Source organism: Dioscorea cayenensis, chromosome 19 (assembly GCF_009730915.1).
Source record: "Dioscorea cayenensis subsp. rotundata cultivar TDr96_F1 chromosome 19, TDr96_F1_v2_PseudoChromosome.rev07_lg8_w22 25.fasta, whole genome shotgun sequence".
NCBI classification, from domain to species: domain Eukaryota; kingdom Viridiplantae; phylum Streptophyta; class Magnoliopsida; order Dioscoreales; family Dioscoreaceae; genus Dioscorea; species Dioscorea cayenensis.
The window spans coordinates 3,981,067-3,999,733 of record NC_052489.1 but is presented as its reverse complement, the minus strand read 5'-3'; the positions used below and the strand labels follow the sequence as shown (position 1 = coordinate 3,999,733).

Sequence of the window (18,667 nt, the reverse complement as noted above, 5' to 3'; positions counted from 1 at the left end):
TTCAAATCTATGTTTCCAGAGTTCAACCTTGATGACAAGGAGCATTCGAAGGTTGGGCCAATTGTTGCGAAGGAAACTTTGGTTCAGGAATCAACAAATAGGCACGGGATGGCTACCAGGAAGAGCGTACGCCAGAATCAAGGGAAGAAGCACAATAGCACATCAAATACAATGATTATATTATAAAGTGAAATTAATTGTATGTAAGGATTAAATGAGTATTGGATGATTGTAATTAGGAGATATAGGTAGAGTAAGAAGGTTGTTATTGAATAATTACAACCTGTCTTGGCATAGGAGATGTTCAATAGAATGCCAGCTCACTAGTTTGTTATGAATTTGTCACAATTCTGTAATGATTCACCTATAAAGGGAATCCTGAATGAAATGGAAAGCATCTTGCCAGTAATCAATCTTCCTCTCTACTCCTTCCTCTGTTTCTCTCTGTTTCCCTCCTCCTTTGAGAAAACTTCCTACCAATTCCCTGAAGCCTCACAGATCCTGCAACAATAGGCTACAAAATAAGATCAGAAGAAATGTTTAAGGTAGTTGATTGACTAAATGAAGTGAAATAGACTAGAGATGATGATCTTGTGGAGCAAATATTGGGTGCCAGAGACAATGAATATGTGGCAGATAGCAAACATGGAGTTTTATTTTGAGGTGAGGATCCATGTTTAATAACCCCAATGGTAAGAAACACAGAAGACATCTTGCTTTGAGCTTGTATGCAGTAAGTTTTGAGATTAAGAAAAAAAAAACTTCTAGAACTTCAATGACATTGGATGTGAGATCTATGATTTATTTATTAGATTCAGACACAAGACATGCATGTCAAGATATTTATTTATCATTAAAAATGAAATGGGTTGTGTTTCTTGGACCAGATTTTTTAATCAATTTTGTTATGAATCCACCTGTTTATCATTAAAAAATTTAGTTTTTGCTTCGTATTATTGTACTTATCAGATAATGAAATATCATCATGAATACTTAGCACTTTGCATTTTGGCGTTGTTGACTGATCATATATTATCATTGACTTAGCATTGAAATGTAAGAAACTGTTGCAAATTCTACAAATTAAAGATCAAAAGAAATGTTTAGGTAGTAGATTGATTAAAATGAAGTGAAATAGCCTAGAAACAGTGAGCTTGAAGAGCAAAAATTGGGTGTCAGAGAGAATGCATATGAGGCAGATAGTAGCAGACAGTGCCACCATTGATAAGTTTTATTTTGAATTTGAGGATCCATGCTGAACAACCACAATGGTAACAAACACTGAAAGTATCTTGCTTTGAGCTTATATAAAGTAAGCATTGAGATGAAAAAAACAACTTCTAGAACTTCAGTGACATTGGAGGTAAGACCTATGATTTGTTGGATTAAGCCACAGGCATCTATAGTATAGATTCCAAGACATGTGGAGATATTTATTTGTATTGTTCATCTATGCTATGCATGTTTGTTGGGAATCATTTCAACTCAATATTTATTGGAAACTCTAAATTCATTTTATGGAAAATTTCCCAGCATTTGGATGATCTATCTGTATTATCCTTTGCTTTTTGAAAGAGTAAACCAAAAATAGTTAGCATGCTTAGAGGAAACTTTTGAAAAATAATCACCCTGCCAGATAAGTGGACAGCATCAGTTTGTTGTATGCAGTAAGTTATAGGCTAACATCAGACATGGTTCAATTGATGTGCCTTCATGGCGCATTTTTGTTATTTTGTTAGTAGTTTTGTGGGCCCCACACATTTTTAATTTAATTCATTTAATTTTTACATGCATGGTTGTTACGGAAGAGGAATAGAAACCTTCCTTTTTATTAAATTTTATTTTTTCTTAATCTTTATATTTTATTAGGTTTTCAAACCCTAGCCGCCACCTCTTTGTTTCTCCCGATATAGATTTTCGTTTGGACCAAGAAAGAGGGAGAGATCTTGCCTCTTTCCTCTTCTTTTTTTTCTTTTTGGTGTGTGGTGCCGGCAGCGAGGACGGAGATAGGCCTCTTCGTCAAGGGTTGTGTTGTCATCGTTGTGAGGTAAGCGTTCTCTTCCTAGATCTAGGGCTTCCTAGATCTAGGGTTAAGGGTGTAATTTCATTTCCTCGATCTTGTTGTGGTATTGTTTAATGTTTTATTTAGGGATTAAGTGGTGGATTGATTTTTTTTTCTTTCATGATGAAACTAGCCATTGAATAGTAAATTTTCTATATTGATTTGCAAATTGTTGTTGCCTATGTTCATGATCAAATTATGTGTTAAGAATATTATTTTTGATTTGAAAACAAATAATAAAATTGTTAGTCTTATTTTTTTTAAATTAATGTGGAATTAATTGGTGCTGCCGTCCACTTTAGCACTCTCAAATTTAACAAAAGTATATATATATATATATATATTGAATTTATTGGATTGGATGGCTGTGTTCATCATTTTCTATATTTTAGAAGCCATGCTTGATTTCAAGGAGTTCAAGGTTTGGTCGTTAGTAATTTTTTGCTACTTGTGTTTTCAATTAGTTTGTCAACACCATATTATGATAAGGATAATATCAATGATTTTGTCTTTATATGTCAGAAACTATTCTGTGCTTTGTGATCTAAATGTTGAAATTTTATGTTTAGGATGGTTAGTTGGAGCGTTGTGTGTTTAATTTAACTTGTATAGATATTAAATGGATTTCAAGATTCAGATACTGTGCTTGCTTTAATTTCACAGGGAATTGTGAAGAAGCTCTGTGTGTGAATAGTTAGCACACACAGATATATATCTATGTAAATATATATATATTGGGTTGTTGGATGTTTAAGTGTTATGATAGTGTAGAAATTTGATCCACTGTATATTCCTGTGTGTTTGTAGCATGTTTCACGTTTTAATACATTGGAATGTACTCTCAAATATAGGGTGTTCTGTGGAAGCCTAATTTCGTGGTGCATGTAGTTTTGGTATTAGCTAGTCAGGTAAGTAAACCGCATATAAACCTATATATATGTATATATAAATTTCTAATTATCGAAATGATTCACATAATTATTTAATTACTTTGGGTTTTATTGTTAAAACCATTCATGGTGTTATGTTTAAATGTTTTGGGTTAAAATACTGTATCTACCATTATCTTCAGAATTTATAGATTTTTATTTATTTATATATTTATTTGTTTATTTAATTGATTCTAAACTTGACTGCCATTGTTCTGTTAATATATTATATATTCTTATTTTATTTTACTTTGAACTTCTAGAGACAATGGCTATTTAAAGATTGAAATGGTTGCATAAATCTTGATTTATAATTTTAAATATCCATTCTGTTATGGATTACTTATATTTTAAATAATGTGGTTACCTGCTTTATTAAATTTTACTTATTCTTACCACATATTGGCATCTAACTCATTTTGAAATAATTAGAATTATTTTCATTAGAAAAACGGGATCACCAAATTTCATTGTTGTGTTGACGATAATTTTGGACATGATATATTTTTGTATAGAAATTCGTAGTCCCCAATTAACAATGCAATAACCCTGTCACTGGGGGTTAAACACTGACCGTGTCGACACGTACTTCTGACATAGAAACTATAGTTTCGCACCGTTCCGTCGGTGAAGAATAACGGCTTCTGATATTCTGGCTCGGGTCACCGAGGGTAAACCTATGAGTTCTGAAATCCGACTCGGGTCACCGAGTTTAAATAAATGAGCTATGATATTTTGTTTTGGCATTAGTTGTTTGGGGGACATATATGCTTGTTATTTTGGTAAACTAAACCTGTTATGATTTAATTCTGATTTCTGGATTTCACTTTGATATTTATTTCGCTTTGTTACATTTTGTACACTTTTAGAAACTATTGAACATTTTTGTGATCCCGATATTTTTAGTGGTTGCTTACTGGGCTCCCAAGCTCATTAAGTTGTTCTCTATATCTTTCAGATCAAGAGTAGGGTTGGGTGGTGGACAGTTTAGCGGGGTCGTTGAGCAAGTCACCGCCTAGTTATATTTCAAGTTAATAAACTTTCTTGTTGTGAACCTAGAACTTATGTCTTATGTTTAATGTCTTGTGAGACACTTGTTACTTGCTTCCATTATATATCGGGCATTGTGCCTCTATGTTGTCTTAAAGTTAATGTCTTTGTTAAAGGTTATTTAATCTAGTGTGAGACAGGTTTTGAGGCCTTGCGTGCCTACTTGGTCACGACCTTGTAGGTAAGCGGCCGTTTGTCAATGCTCCAGGTTCGGGGCGTGACAAGTTTACCTTGGATAAATCACAAGGTCTTTAAAAGTTACTCTAATTAGTGCTTATCATCTTTGATATTTTCATCTGGGAAATTGTTTCTGATTTCTCCAATGTTGTTCATTAATACACTCTTATTTTAGACTTTTACTCGTTTGAGTGATTGAAGAATGTCCTCTAAAATTTTGGATTGGCTTCTCTGTTGAGAACTTCTCTGTATATTGCTCGAAAAGCATATTTGCTTCATCTAGTTACTATTCATTGTTATCTCAGACATTATTCATCATCAGGTTGCTTGGTGGTGAAATCTGGGCATGCCAAACCTGTCACAGCCTCAGGAGTCAAGACCATCAACAAACTTCTCCGCATTCCAAATCCATTATAGTAGACACTGGACATGCTCACAGCCGCCACCGACCTGCATCTCAGGATCTACTGCTGCTAGTGCTAGTGAATGAAAATTAATTTGATGATTTTATATGTGTTTAGTAAAGTCTCAAGTTAATGTGTGTGTGCATGTGTTTGTGTATTTTTGCACAACTAGTTGTCATATATGGACTAGTAGCAGTGAGTGATGTTTGGTTAAAGAAACATTAATTTGATTGTCTTAATACCAATTCTCAGTCCTCCCCATGTGTTCCACCAGTCAGAAATTTTTTGAATTGATGGTAAAAAATTTATCTTATTGAATTAACAATTCATATATATGCACTATATATATACATCAGAAATCATGTAGTATGTTACTATACAAACATTTGTGTCAGGCAATCATTCACTGCCAATTAGGAGGAATTTATGTACATATATATATCATCCTCCCAAGAAAACAAACAAGTATCTATTTATACATTAGGTGACTGATTTAAATCAAAGAACTTTGCCTGTCTTCCAATTCATAGTTATCGGAAGCACCCTTATAAAAAAGAATTATATCCCATGATCTTCATCATACGTTCAACTTCCTTCTCCAAACTTTGATTGAGCTTGGCAGTTTGTTCCATCTGCAAAATTTATGAAGAAAGAATCATAAGTTATTTAACAATGAATAAATTACCTCCGATTAGCAAAGAAGTTCTTTTTTTTCTCTCTATTTTCAGTTAAAAAGAGTTGTGTATGCATTACCTTCTCACGTGCAATTCGAGCTCCCTCTCTTTCTTTTTGTATTTGCATTTTTCTTTGATATTCTAATCTGGTCTTCTCTGCTTAATGCCAAAAAAGTTAAATGAAAATTCTTATAATATCTTCCTTTCATGGTTAATTGTTTTGAATTTCAATGGCATTACATTGCTTTCATACTGAAATGAAAAATATGGATCAATAAGTTATTTAACTTGATTTGAGCATATGACATAGGAAGCCACTAAGAATGATAACACTATAATATGACGATGATAGTATATTGACTTTTAAATTGATCATGTTATGAGTAGATTATGTTCATGTATATTGTATTGAATTATAAGCCTAATATATTCAATGTTCAACAAGTAATTTTTCTGAAACAAAGAAATTCAGATTATAAAATATTCAATAGGCATTGCAAAACTCAAACTCTAATTAAATCTGAAAAATGATAGTGATTAATTACCTCCATGGTGTTGTTTCTCTAAATATTTTACTTGTTTCTGCATCTCCACCTTTAGATCAACTTGCATGTCCTGGAAACAGAAATAATAGATTAAGATATATGAAAATACTACTGATTTCAATTATTTAAGAAACAAACATTACAAAAGATAAGAAGAGAAAAATACATTAAATTGAAGTGCCTTTTGTGCTTTGATAATAGTATCTGCAAAACGAGCCTTCATCTTTGCAACATGAAGAGCTTTAGATGGTGAAATTTGCTCCTCCATCAAATAATTATTTTTCCCTGAATGTCAAAAAAGCCAACCATCAAGTAATGTAATGTAATCTAATCTAATTTAATCAACAAATCCATTAAATCATTAGAAGAAAAGAAATAAAACTTTTTTGTGAGAGAACAGTATCAGGACTAGGTTTAGCCTTGGTTTCAGAAACTGGGGCAACATCTGAGACAACAGAAAAATTAATTATCTTAGAAACTGAAGCACTATTCAGTAACCAGATAACATCATATCATTATGCTCTCTTATACATTTGCAAGGCTGAAAAGTTGTTGCTGAATTGGCTGTGCATGGATGAGTATCCAAAGGCTGGGCATCATGTTTTTCTTCTGCAACACCATCTAATTTAGATATAGCACACCAATTACAGCATCTTCAGATATTGCAACAAGAATTAGCAACCATACATATAGCACTAGAAACCTTACTAGTATTTTTTATACCTTTGCATGTCTTGAAAGTCTTTGTTTCAACAGTGAATTGATGAGTTTGCAAAGCTTGCTCCTCCTTTGCTTTTAATAATAAATTTTTGTTGACAATTGCAACCTGTTTAGTCATACTTAACATGATTATCATGGATTGGAAAATAATAACCATATATAATTAATACTTATTGTTATCAAGTCAAACAACTAATACCTTTTGTTTCTTTTCTGGACGAGGTTCTGGTATATCAATCCACCACTTGTTCCTTGTCTTCCAACTTACATTAAATATGTTATTCAGTTCTTTGGCTTTGATATGAACTTCATCGGTGGAAGGATGGTTCTGCATAGCATTAGCAAGAGTCTGCCTAACATCTGCAGCAAACCGAGACGTAGTCGGGTAGGCATTGCAATTGAGTTTTCGTTCTATTCTGCGCAAGTCCAAGTGTTTATGAAGAAGAACACTTGTGTGATTCATGAGTTTCTTCAAAATAATACTGCATTGTTTCTTTCTAGCAGGATCCATTCTCTCATTGTCTTCATTGTTGATCAGTTGCATGTTGGTTGTTGATTCTGAACTCCTTTTCCTTATAATAGTGGTTGAAGCACAAGTCGATGTATACATCTTTCAAATTAAATGAGCTTTATTAACAATGCTGTGTATGAGAAAATCAATGCTAATTAGATCAAATCGGAAAGTATTCACCAAATTAAATCAAACCATTGAAAGAAAAGCATGCTATATATATATCATGAATAAAGAAGCTTTCTTGTGAAAGACCAAAGCTTAAATTTAACAAAAAAAAAATTCTGGAAAATTTCATATGCTTAAAGATTATTAGGCACATACAGAGATTATTGTGAGCATACTTTAGAACAACAACAACAACATGAGAGAAGCTTTCTTTGTATGAAGAAAGCATAAATTATTAAAAAAATCTAAAATTTCAGTAAAAATTTATAGATTTGAAGATCATATATAACCCACATACCAAAATTATTTCTAAATAATAGAACTAAATTTTTAATTCACCTCCATTGACATTATATATATATATATATATTAATAGATAACATGTAATAGATATATAGTATATGTTGAGAATAAAATTATAAAGAAATTAGAGAGGAGAGAAATAATACCAATTAAGGGAGTGCTTATGGCTTTCGTCAAAAAATAAAAAAAAAATTGAGGGAGAGACACTACGGAGCAGGATCAATTATCCAAAATTAATCTATTTTTATAGACTATAAACTGAATCCTAATTCTTCTAGAACTCAATACAATTCTATTTTAAGGATATAACAACTTTTTATTTTATTTTTTAAAATCTCTGATTTTATACTTTGAGCTTAAGTAAACAATTAAAAGCCAATCTTGGGCGGGAACGCTTTGGGGTTTTTTCATAATACCAGCTGAAATATTTAATATTTATGAATACCTCCACGCTGTTGTTTTCTTATTCAAAACAAATTCTTCACAAGAATCTTTTGAAAATTGGAATTATTTGGTAATGATGTTAAATCAACTTGATTAAAAAAAAAATTACAGTTCCGTTTATTTTAAATTTAAATTTTGGCACAAAAAAAAAATAAATAAATATTTGTTAATTTAAAATAACTTCAAACCATTTTTAAATTTTTTTTAAGAATAATTCTAACCTATAATTAGTTTTCTCAAACTTAATTTATTATTTTTTTTTCTTTTGAGTAAGTTCAATTTAGTTTGAAATTTACTCCGTCAAGTTTTTTTTTTTATATATGTCGACTTTAATTACAATAAGAAAGTTGTTAAAATTAGTTATTGTTCTAAATTTATAAAATATTGTGCCAACTTTTCAAAATTACCCCTTATTTAAAACTTATCAAGATTTCATTAATTTTTTTTATAATTTAATTATTATATATTTTAGGGAGTTTTGTAGGTGTACCCCTGGATAATTTTAAAATTACATATTTGCCATTGAATAAAAAAAATTACATACATACCCCTGAATAATATATATAATTGCGTATATACCCCTGGGGTTCAAATTGGTTGAAAAACCATCCGTTAACAAACAACAGATATATAAAATGACCATTATACACTTTGCATATATACTCTTTGAAAAAAAAAATTTAATTGTGAAATGACCATTTACAAGATTTATTTTGAACTTTTTGTATATTTTAATCCAAGTTATAACCATAGTTAATAAAGTTTGATTAACTTCTGTTAACGGAATTTATCAGTAGGCATATTCGCAATTACCTATATTTTTCAGGATATATATACAATTATGTTTTTTTAAAGGTAAATATGCAATTATAGATCTTTTTAGGGGTTTATAATCAATTTTCCCTATATTTTATTCCCCCTCAACAGTACAACATTTTAATTTTTTAAAAAATATTGGGAAATGTAGGAAATTGATAAATAGGTTACTGCATATTGGTATATAGAGTTCACAACTTTTGTTCTTGAAACTTGCTGTACTGTAATTGTTTGATTTTCCATATGGCTCAATCATCTTAACAATGAATTTCTTTGGTTCAAATTGAGCCAGTTAGGGTTTTGTATAGTATGATTTTCAGAAAAATGTACGTCTAATTGTGTTATAATTTGGGATCGTTGAGTTCCATTAATTCTTTTACAGTTCTTTTTTTTTTTTGAATAATAGACGGCAAGCGTCTTTTTTATATGAATATAAACAGTACCAAACAGTATTGGAACCCGGATGTACAGTATTGTCGGGGGAGAGATTTGAACCCATGACCTCCCCCTTATACTTTGGTGTCATACCATTGGGCTATCTTTTACAGTTTTTGAAGTAATTATTGATTTTTTGGGTTCTTCATTGTACTAATTTTCTTCACAATGGCATTCTTTACTGGAACCATGCCCATTGACATTCTCTTTTGGGCATTTTAGCATGCTTTAAGCCCCTCTTTTAAATGCCATATGTGGTTTCTCTGTATGTGGTTTTATACAGCTGCATTTTTGTGGCTCCAGAATTTTCGATGCAACTATTAGGGACGTATGTCCCTAACATATAATACTAGAGGGATTGGCTCTCACAGGCGATGTGGAACTATGGACCTGAGCCACTACGTCCCTAACATATGTTAGATATGTGTATGTATATTAGATGTATGTATGTATATACATACATATACATATACATTTAGCTTCTATATGAAGCCCCATGATCACACTTGTTGAGTAATATGATATGAGCATTGATCCACTTCTTCTCCTCTTCTTTCATTCTTCCTTCTTCTAACATGGTATCAGAGCTGGGTCCCACGTCGATGCCGGGCTGTGCCTTGGATGAGCTAGGATCTTGGGTCCCACATCCACTGTGGGCCCAAGGGGGGTGTTGGGACGCAGTGGTTAACTCAGGTCCATAGTCCCACATCGCCTGTGAGACGCATTCTCTCTAGCTTCATATACCCTTACCAAACCTTCCCCACAACTGCAGTTATGGAGAAGTTAGGGTGGTGGGTCCCTATGTAACATGGTATCAGAGCTAGGTCAGCAATCTGAGTACGAATATCAAGAGTGACCGTCTAACAGATTATCATCTTAGTTGTAGAATCGTCAGCAGCCCATTTTTCCAAACTGCTGCTCAAAGGCCGTGAGAAGAACAGAGGCCTCAGTGGAAGGAATGGTGTCAGGAATAGAAGGAGCAGTACTAGTACCGTTAACGTGACAAAGAACGCGAATGCCATCGAGAATTCGCTTGAGAGTGAGCCGCCATGCAATGTAGTTGGTGCCATCACTGTCATGCTACCTTTTTATCTCATCATCTGTGGCATCATCGTCTCGGTCATTTGTGTCACTCTCGTCTGTCATCTCTTGTTCGTCTTGGCGTCCTAGGAGCTGTCTCTCCTTCCTCTGATGTTGTATGTCTTGGCTGTAAGCTTGGTAAACAGCTCCAACTTCCTTATCCTATGAGTGTATCTCAGACTACTGCTCCTTTTGATCTTATTCATTCTGATGTTTGGGGTCCCGCTCCTTCTGTTTCTAAAGGAGGTAACCACTACTATGTTATTTTTATTGATGACTTCACTCGTTGTCACGTCTGTGCTCATACTGTGTCGCTTCATTATCTTCCTACCGAGGTTCAGGTAGCTGATTTCTTCACTAAAGCCCAGACACGTGATCAGCATCTATTTATGTTGTCCAAACTCAAGACACATGATCCGCCTTGAGTTTGAGGGGGGGTGTTAGATATGTGTATGTATATTAGATGTATGTATGTATATACATACGTATACCTATACATTTAGCTTCTATATGAAGCCCCATGATCACACTTGTTGAGTAATATGAGATGAGCATTGATCCACTTCTTCTCCTCTTCTTTCATTCTTCCTTCTTCTAACAACATCAACCTCTTTAAGTCTTACTTATTAAAATTATAGAATTATCACTTGATCTTGCAATTCATCTACCTGTAGATTTCTTGGTCTATTAAATGCTAGTCCAGTCAAGTTATTTGCAATTCACCAACCTCTGTGCTCAAATTAGTTGTCTGTCAAGTAAACACATGTTTGCAAGCGTCATATTCAGATTTAATTTTTTTTATATTGCCTAAATTACTTTACTATGAATGGCACTGCATTACAAGTTCGCTAATACAAAATTGCCTTCTACCATATGCAAGTTTTCTAATGTATCTTCAGCTTTAATTTTATTAACTACAAATACAAGCATTTATTGCGCCTTATCTCTTTTTATTTGGGCTATTTGACATGAAAAAAAAATATACATTTTTAAATGGTTGATTATTTGCTTTATTAATGTGCGCAGATTGGAAACCCAATGTTATTTCCAAGTTGAAGGATTTTCCAAAATTTTAGGCCATTGCTATTGTAATTCAGCAATCTGGTTTTTTAAGGTCAGAATACATGAGCCTTTAAATTTCTTATAGCACAATAACAGGGTTTTTCCTTGCATTCAAAGCAGACTGATGAGATAGTTATTTCAACAGATCAGATCACCAATCAACAAACATAATTATGTTGGCTAAAAGCTTGTTGTTGCTTCTTTTAATTTAACTCTTGTTGTCCAACATCCTCCATTTTTTTTTTTCTGCAAGAGCCACAGTGGAACACTGGACTGCACACACAAACACACACACACAAGCTCTTGGTGTCCAACATCTTATTTTTTAGAGAGCCACAATGCAACATCTCCTTCCCACATTGTTAATTCATGTTGGCTTCTTGACTTGGAATGTTGGTAACTTTTCTCATTTATAATCCATTGATTTTTTTTATTAATTGTGAAGAAAGTGATTGGAGAAGTTTCTGAACAAGTATGTGAAACATTGCTTGTATTTTGGCTTGTTCAAGTGAATGTAGACAACACTCCTCATTATGCTATTTTAAGGACTTAAAAATTAATTTATGTGTTTCCCTTCAATTATTTCAGAAATGCATGTTATTAGACTGCTGTTGTTTTTGAGTATGTTATCAAACCTTAACAATGTTTAATTGTTTACTGGCTATTTGTTATGAATGTACTCCCGCGAAAATGAAATGGACAGTGTTTCTTTGACATGGATTTTAACCAATTTTGTTGTGAAGCCACTTGTTTATCATTACAAAATTAGTTTTTGCTTCGTTTTAATGTACTAATCAGATAATGAGATCTCTTCATGAATATTGAGCACTTTGCATTTGACTGATTATAATTGAATTAGCATTGAATTGCAAGAAATTGTTTGCAAAGGTTACAAATTAAAGATCAGAAGAAATGTTTAAGGTAGTTGATTGATTAAAATGAAGTGAAATAGACTACAAACGATGAGCTTGTGGACCAAATATTGGGTGCCAGAGCGAATGAATATGAGGCAGATATATATTGACTGATTATGCATTGAAGTGTAAGAAACTGTTTGCAAAGGATACAAATAAAAGATCAGAAGAAATTTTTAAGGTAGTTGATTGATTAAAATGAAGTGAAATATTGGGTGAGGCGAATAGAATGAATATGAGGTGAGGATATGTTTGATCTAGAGACGAAGAGCTTGTGGAGCAAATATTGAGTGGCAGAGAGAATGAATATGATACAGATAGCAAACAGTGCACCATTGATAAGTTTTATTTTGAGGTGAGGATCCATACAAAACAACCACAATGGTTAGAAACACAGAAGATATCTTCCTTTGAGCTTGTATGCAGTAAGTATTGAGATTAAGAAAAAACTTTTAGAACTTCACAGTTACGAGAAATTTATGTACATATATATATGTTGTTGAAGAAGAAAACTCAGTGTTATTGAAGAAGAAAACTCAGAAGTCGAAGACACTTTAAAACCAATGGTCATAAAGCTATATAATCTAGAAGGCCCCCAAAAGGTACTGCTTTAGAAAAAGAAAAGGCCATGCTCCCATACTTACAACCATACATGTACCATCCTTTCACCATACTCTCCATACTGCAAACTATACACAACACTCCCCCTCAAACTAGAGCATATACATCTCGCATGCCCAGTTTGAACATGATCTTCATTAAGTGAGCCTTTGGAAGCGCTTTTGTAAAAATATCAGCTAGTTGTTTTGATGACTGAAGGAATGGAGTGCATATCTGACCACGCATCACAGCATCACGAATGAAATGGCAATCAACCTCGATATGTTTGGTGCATTCATGGAAAGCAGGATTATTAGCAATGAAGATAGCTGCCTTGTTGTCACAATACATAGGTATAGGATGTTGGATTGGTATACCCATGTCAGTTAGTAAGGAAGAAATCCATAATAATTCACAAGTAGTATGGGCCATTGCTCGATATTCAGATTCAGCACTAGATCGAGAAACGACATGTTGCTTCTTGCTTCTCCAAGTGACAAGATTACCACCAACATAAGTACAATATCCAGTAATTGAGTGCTTATCTTCATTGGATCCTGCATAGTCAGCATCGGAAAAACCAACAAGGTTTAAATGTCCATGAGATTTAAAGCATAAACCATTGCCCAGGGAAAACTTTAGATAGCGAAGTATATGATATACTGCATTCCAGTGGACCTTTTTAGGCTTTTCCATGAATTGACTCACTCTTCCAATAGCAAAGGATATATCTGGTCGAGTGACTGTAAGATACAAAAGTTTTCCCACAATGGTTCGATAACGTCGACTATCCAAATAGTCTGGACTATTGGGATCATACAAATTCACTTTTGGATCCATTGGGGTAGATATAGGCTTACAATCCAAAAGCCCAACTTCAGCTAATAAATCAAGAACATATCTCCTTTGTGAAAGAATAGTGCCATCATCCGTAGAGGTGACTTCAATACCAAGAAAATATTTAAGTAGACCGAGATCTTTTGTAACAAATTGAGAGTGAAGAAAGCGTTTGGTATCTTCAATACCATTTGTGACACTCCCAGTGATAAGAATATCATCAACATAGACAATAAGAATAACAGATCCAGAATCACGATGCATGGTAAAAACTGAGTGATCGGCGGAGGAACGTGCAAATCCAAAGCTTTCAATAGCCTTACTAAACTTATCAAATCATGCACGAGGACTTTGTTTAAGACCATAGATTGCCTTTTTAAGTTTGCAAATATGATGTTGCTCCCCCTGAATGGCAAATCTAGGAGGTTCTGTCTCAAGCTGGATAGTGGGAATCTGTTTATGTCTACGCTGATAGACCTTTTGAAACTCATGTCTTATGTTTGGAGGTGGAATGATAATGGGAGGATATGTAGATGTAGGTAAAGGTATTTCATCAAGTCCACTGGAATCTAAGGATTTTCCTTCTTTAGAGTAATATGGAATATCCTCAAAAAATGTTACATCGGCACTCACATAGTAACGTCTTGTGTTTGAATCATAGCACCGATAGCCTTTTTGAGTTCGAGAGTAACCAACAAACACACATTTCACAGATCGAGGAGATAACTTATCAATTTGAAACTGGTGAACAAAACAAACGCAACCAAACACACGAGCTGGGATAGGAAAAACATCTATTTCTGGACATAAAAGAGAAATAGGTACCTTTCCACCAATAATAGATGAGGAAACCCGATTGATGAGATAGCAAGCAGTGAGAACAGCATCTGGCCAAAGAGCACTTGGAACATTCATCTGAAACATAATCGTACGAGCCACATCCAACAAATGCCTTAGCTTCCATTCAGCTACTCCATTTTGTTGGGAAGTATGAGCACAAGAAGTCTGATGCAATACTCCTAACGTTTCAAAAAAGGACTGAAGAGTAGAGTTCATGAACTCCAAACCATTATCTGAGTGAAAAATGCGAATAACAGTAGAAAATTGTGTTTTTATTTGAGCAAAAAACTTCTTAATAACATCAGGAGTTTCAGATTTCTGACGTAACATATAGACCCAAGTGACTCTGGTACAATCATCAACCAAAACCAGAAAATATTTATAGCCCTTAACATTAGTAACATTACAAGGACCCCATAAATCTGCATGAACAAGAGCAAAGGGCATAGTTTCTCTTTTGTTACTTCTAGCAGAAAACCTTGATCTATGATGCTTACCAAGCTGGCATGCCTCACAGTCCAATTACTTGATAGATTCTGACTCTGGAAACTGACACTTCAAGACAGAAAGGCTAGGGTGACCCAGACGACGGTGTATTTGCACAGGAGACAACTGAGTGGCAGAAGCAACAGGAAAGGCATCGGTAGATAAGTAGTAGAGGCCATTCTTCTCATAACCCCCACCAATCGCATTCATCGTCTGGAGATTCTGCAGGACAAAAAATGACTGATAAAACACAGCACGACAGTTTAAGGCTTTAGTAATTTGGCTTATTGATAACAAACTGAGAGCAAACTTTGGAGCATGCAGAACATCATGTAAAGACAAAGTTTCTGACACAGGGACAATTCCTTGAGCAGTAACAGGTGAAAGGGAACATCATGTTTATATATTATATAAACATGTAGTATATATGTTACTATATAAACATTTGTGCAAGGCAATCATTCACTTCCAATTAGGAGAAATTTATGTACATATATATTATCCTCCCAAGAAAACAAACAAGTAGTTCTTTTGTAGACCTGGTGATTGATCCTAGTCCAATCACAGTTATCTAAGGTACCCTCTTCTTAAAAAAGAACCATAGCTCATGATCTTCATCATATCTTCAACTTCCTTCTCCAAACTTTGATTGAGCTTCACAGTTTGTTCCATCTACAAAAGATATGAAGCGAGAATTGTAAGTTAATTAACAATGAATAATAAATTCTCTTTGATTAGCAAAGGAGGATTTTTTTCTTCTTTATTTTCAATTAAAAGAGTTGTATGCATTACCTTCTCGAGTGTGATTCGAGCCACCTCTCTTTCCTTTTGTATCTGCGTTTTTCTTTGATATTCTAACCTGGCCTTCTCTACTCAATGGGAAAAAAAAGTTTAATGAAAATTCATATATATATAACATCTTCATTTCATGATAAATTGTTTTGAATTTCACTGAACATTACATTGCTTTAAAACCAAAATGAAAAATTTGGATGAGTAAGTTACTTTGATTTGATTTGCTACGGCATAAGTGAACTAAGAGTTGTAACACCATAATATGTAGAAAGAATATTGACTTTTCAAAAAGATCATGCTCTGTATGATGTGTAGATTAAATTGTATAGTTAAGCCTAAAGTGTATAATGCTCAACAGGTTATTTTTCAGAAATAGGTAAATTCATATTATAAAACGGTCAATAAGCATTGTATAGTTAAACTCTAATTCAGATATATATATATAGATATAGATATAGATATGTACATATATATATATATCTGAAGTGATTGTAAGTAACTACCATTTTGGTGTGGCTTTTCTAAATTTTCTACTTCTGCTTGAATCTCCATCTTTAGATCAATTTGTATGTCCTGGATACAGAAACAATGCATAAAGATAAATGAAGTGTTGATTTCAATTATAGGAGAAACAAACAAACATTACAAAAGATATGATGAGAAAAAATACATCAAGTTGAAGTGCTTTTTGCGCTTTTATATATAATTGTATCTGCAAAACAAGCCTTCATCTTTGTGGCACGAAGAGCTTTAGATGATGAAATTTGCTTCTCCATCAAGTCATTATTTTTCCCTAAATGTTGTTGAAAACACCAACAATTATATATGTAATTTAATTAATCTAAAAGAACAAACCTATTAAATCACCAGAAGGAAAGAGACAAAACCTTTTTGTATGAGAACAGTATCAGGACTGGGTTGAGCCTTGGCTTCAGAAACTGCAGCAGTATCTGAGACAATATAAAAATCATATTATCTTAGAAACTGAAGGACTAGTCAGTAACTTGATAACAGCATATATATAATTATGCTCTCTTATACATTTGCAAGGCTGAAAAGTTGTTGAATTGGCTTTGCAGGGATGAATATCCAAAGGGTGGTCATCATGTTTTTCTTCTGCAACACCATCTAAGACAACACAACAATTACAACAGCAATCAGCAACTATATATACACATAGCATTAGAAACCTTACTAGTATTTTTTATATACCTTTGCATGTCTTGAAAGTCTTTGTTTCAACAGTGAATCGATGAGTTTGCATAGCTTGCTCCTCCTTTTCTTTTGATAATAATTTTTTGTTAAGAATTGCAACCTGTTTAGTCATACTTAACATTATTATCATGGATTGAAAAATAATAACCATATATAATTAATACTTATTGTTATCAAGTCAAACAACTAATACCTTTTGTTTCTTTTCTGGACGAGGTTCTGGTATATCAATCCACCACTTGTTCCTTGTCTTCCAACTTACATTAAATATGTTATTCAGTTCTTTGGCTTTGATATGAACTTCATCGGTGGAAGGATGGTGTAATGACCTTGTTCAGATCTAGTAAATTCAAGCACAAATTCAGCACTCACACTGTATTTCAGTAAATTTCCAGATGTTCTGCTCTAAATCAGAGCTCACTGATTTGAAATTATCTCTAATTTTGCTCAAGAAAACAACAATAGAATCTGATGCACTGAACTACATTCAAGCAATAGCAGGCATAAACTCAGATCTAGTCTATCAGGAGCAATCACAGAAGTAATAATACTGTTTAATAGTTCTCAAAGACAACCCAAGATCATTCACTGAAAGGAAAAAAATAAGAACAATCAACAAGAAAGTAAGATAAACCAAACCCGGTAGTGAATCACCACCGAGCTCCTCTTCCTAACTCCTCAGAGAAAGGCCTTTGATCCTTCTTCCATGATGATCCCCCTCCTCCTCCAATTCATCTATTTATTCTAATAGATAATCCTTCAGACGAATGTTGGCTCTCCTCAATCGTTGATTCTTCTCCAACTCCATCTCGACCGTCGAATGGGCATCTTCCTTTTCAACAGATTCCTCCACGTGTCCTCCAGATGATGATTCATTCAACCCAGGTGTCATTGCAGCCGCATCCTTCGATGGAGACTTGGTCACGTGACCTTTCACTAATTCCTCATCCTCTGCTGAAATTGCCTCCAATTTCAAGGGTAACATTACAGATGGTTCTGCATAGCATTACCAAGAGTCTGCCTAACATCTGCAGCAAACCGAGACGTAGTCGGGTAGGCCTTGCAATTGAGTTTTTGTTCTATTCTGCGCAAGTCCAAGTATTTCTGAAGAAGAACACTTGTGTGATTCATTAGTTTCTTCAAAATAATACTGCATTGTTTCTTTCTAGCAGGATCCATTCTCTCATTATCTTCATTGTTGATCAGTTGCATGTTGGTTGTTGATTCTGAACTTCTTTTCCTTATAATAGTGGTTGAAGCACAAGTGGATGTATACATCTTTCAAATGACTTTTGTTCACAACTCTGTGCAGTGTATGAGAAAACCAATTGCTAATTAAATCAAACCAGAACGAAGGTCTTCACAAAATAAATCAAACCATTGAAAGGAAAGCTATTTCTCTAGCGACAGAATCCTTGTCAAACCCAAACTAGAAAATTCTATTAGAACTCAAACTTGAATAAAAACACTCAAAATTTTTCAAATTTAAGTATATAATAATCTTGATTTATTTCAAATAATGTAAATTTAGGCGAACCTTTTTTTTAATTATTTAAAAATTTTTGATTTTTTTTTTTTACTTCACTGAAGGATTTATTTA

General features: G+C 33.6%; 2 protein-coding genes and 1 long non-coding RNA gene across 5 annotated transcripts; all 3 read right to left on the bottom strand.

The window, feature by feature from the left end:
- Positions 1-409: 409 nt before the first annotated feature.
- Positions 410-7,105, bottom strand: LOC120283494 (transcription factor GTE12-like). Its single transcript, XM_039290188.1, has 9 exons — positions 6,761-7,105; positions 6,565-6,667; positions 6,373-6,462; positions 6,224-6,286; positions 6,008-6,126; positions 5,842-5,911; positions 5,376-5,452; positions 5,206-5,254; positions 410-501 (listed from the first exon to the last, which is right to left on the bottom strand). The coding sequence occupies exons 1-9, from the start codon at positions 7,103-7,105 to the stop codon at positions 410-412; spliced, it is 1,008 nt and encodes a 335-aa protein (XP_039146122.1).
- A 5,897-nt stretch (positions 7,106-13,002) lies between these two features.
- On the bottom strand, positions 13,003-13,995 carry LOC120283493 (uncharacterized mitochondrial protein AtMg00810-like). The gene has a single exon (XM_039290187.1). It carries the CDS (start codon positions 13,993-13,995, stop codon positions 13,003-13,005), a length of 993 nt encoding a protein of 330 aa, XP_039146121.1.
- An 833-nt stretch (positions 13,996-14,828) lies between these two features.
- LOC120283406 lies at positions 14,829-17,776 on the bottom strand. Of its 3 annotated transcripts, none has more exons than XR_005543266.1 (9): positions 17,261-17,767; positions 17,065-17,167; positions 16,894-16,980; positions 16,740-16,802; positions 16,523-16,645; positions 16,356-16,425; positions 15,850-15,926; positions 15,597-15,729; positions 14,829-15,279 (listed from the first exon to the last, which is right to left on the bottom strand). It is a non-coding gene; the product is annotated as an uncharacterized LOC120283406 (long non-coding RNA). The 3 variants fall into 3 exon arrangements; XR_005543267.1 differs by lacking the exon at positions 14,829-15,279 and having other exon boundaries at positions 15,502-15,729; positions 17,261-17,407; positions 17,707-17,776; XR_005543265.1 differs by lacking the exon at positions 14,829-15,279 and having other exon boundaries at positions 15,502-15,729.
- Between the last annotated feature and the right edge of the window lie 891 nt (positions 17,777-18,667).